The 2,024-nt window shown below is 25.8% G+C and overlaps 1 protein-coding gene across 1 annotated transcript in view; it reads right to left on the reverse strand.

Moving 5' to 3' along the window:
- Phum_PHUM284560 (glutathione S-transferase alpha-4, putative) overlaps window positions 1-354 on the reverse strand; it is a gene marked incomplete at both ends in the record, with an annotated part of 1,228 nt that extends 874 nt beyond the window's left edge. Inside the window, one exon of the mRNA XM_002426843.1 lies at window positions 219-354. Coding sequence (XP_002426888.1) covers window positions 219-354 — 136 coding nt within the window. The remainder of the gene's footprint in view (window positions 1-218) is intronic.
- Window positions 355-2,024: the final 1,670 nt, after the last annotated feature.

Below are 2,024 nucleotides of genomic sequence, written 5' to 3' on the forward strand. Positions count from 1 at the left end.
TAGCTAAATATCGGCAAATGGCAGCTGATTGATTGACGGGTTTTCCATCAATTTCCAAAACCGGAACTTGACCGAAAGGTGTTGCTGTAAATCGATAATAATAATAAAAAATTTAATTCGGGATTCGGTCAAACGTAACAAAAAAAAGGAAGGAAGGAAAAGAAGGAAGACAGAGAAGAAAAAAAAAAGCGTTATTTGATTTTTTTTTATTTATTTACTTGGTTTCAATTTTGGCCAATCGGCCATTTCGATCCGGTTGTCTTCGAAATCTTGATTACCGTAAGCCAACATGTAACGAATAGGCTCTCCTAAACCAGTGAAGTTAAAATATGTAAGCTTGTATTTAGGCGCCATTCTATAAAAAAAAAAAAAAAAAAAATTAATAATTTTATTTTAATATTTTTACTATTAAAAAAAAAAAAAAAAAATGACGTGTTTCAGATATTTATCCACAAAGTGACCTTCATTGGTAATTAAGTATTAGTCAGATACCACCAAAGAATCGGATTTTTATTTATTTTCTATCGAATTTTTTTTTTTTTTTTCACGTTGAAAAATTATTATTTATTTTTTTTATGTCGAACTACTTTATGACGACAGACAAGACAACAATTTGATCCGCCATCACATGGAAAAATCGTTAAATTATAAAAAAAATTATAAAGTGGAAAATAGAAATCATGACGCATTCGTACGTGGTATAAGGCCTTGAAACTGAGAAAAAAAACATGTTTTTTGTTGTTGTTGTTGTTGAATAATTTTCATTTCGAGGGGGGAGGGGAAAAACAAAATGGTACTTTTGAACAAAGGTAAGAAAATGGTTTTTAAGTCTTTCAATTATGTTTTTTTTTTTTTTTTTTAAAATAACATTTAACGTTTGTTTTATTTCAGGACACAGAAAAACGAAAAAAAGAGGAAAAGGGAGAAGGGGAACAAAAAAGCTTCGGTATTTTGTCTTTTTTAAATTTAATCTCTCTCTCTCTCTCTCTCTCTACTGGACATCAATGAAAACGTTTACGGTGTGTGAAAAAAAAAAAAAATTACCAAAAGGTAGAATACAAACAAACAACGTTTAAGTTTTTCCGTTCATTTTTCACAACGACCAAAAAAAAAAAGGAAAAGTGATGTAATTATATTTTTTTTTTTTTGTAATGTTTTTCAAACTTGAAACCATTTTCTTTTCATTGTTGTTTTTTTACACTTTTTAATAATGCGAAATTTTTCTTTTCTTTTTAGTGTGGATCAAAATAAATGAATGAAAAGCCAAATGAAAATAAGAAAGAAAGGAAAAAAAATTATTTTTTAAGTTACATAATGAAACTTAGTAAAAAAAAAAAAAATGAATAATTGATTTGTTAAAACAAACAGGATAATAAGAAATAACAGGTAAGGAAGAATTTGGAAAAAAAAAAATTTTCCCTTCATGACTAAACGACCTCGTGAATCATTTTTAAGGTTTCCATAAAACTAATTAAATATTATATAAATGATGTTTTGCCTTTTTTTTTTTTTTTATTCGGAAAAAAAGAAAACAGAGGAAAATGGCAACCGAACAATAATTTTTAACTTTTAAAAATTTACTTTATCTAAAAAAAAAAAAAAACACAAACACAAACAAAAAAAATTTATGATAATGAATTTAAAAAATTATCAAAGGATTATTTCCGTTTCGCATCATTTTTTTTTTTTTTTTAAATTATAAATTTTACTAACAAACAACAACAACAACAAATTTTTTTCTTTTTTTTTTATTCAGTCACGCCTTAAAAAAAAACAAGTTTTAATTTATTTTTTTCGTTTCAGGCGTTGGATTACTTGTCGTATAATAATAATAATAATGAGAATGAGAAAAATGATTGGAAAATGGAAAAATTTGTCATTAGAAAAAAAAGAAATTAATTATTGATAATTAAATACGTTCGGTTAACACCACCAAAGGAAAATAATGATAATGAAATTTAATATACAAAGGAAAAGGAATTAAAGGGTGAGTTTTTTAAAGGAGAGAAAGAGAGGGGGAGAGA

Source organism: Pediculus humanus, genomic scaffold (genome assembly GCF_000006295.1).
Source record: "Pediculus humanus corporis 1103172107667 genomic scaffold, whole genome shotgun sequence".
Classification (NCBI taxonomy): Eukaryota; Metazoa; Arthropoda; class Insecta; order Psocodea; family Pediculidae; genus Pediculus; species Pediculus humanus.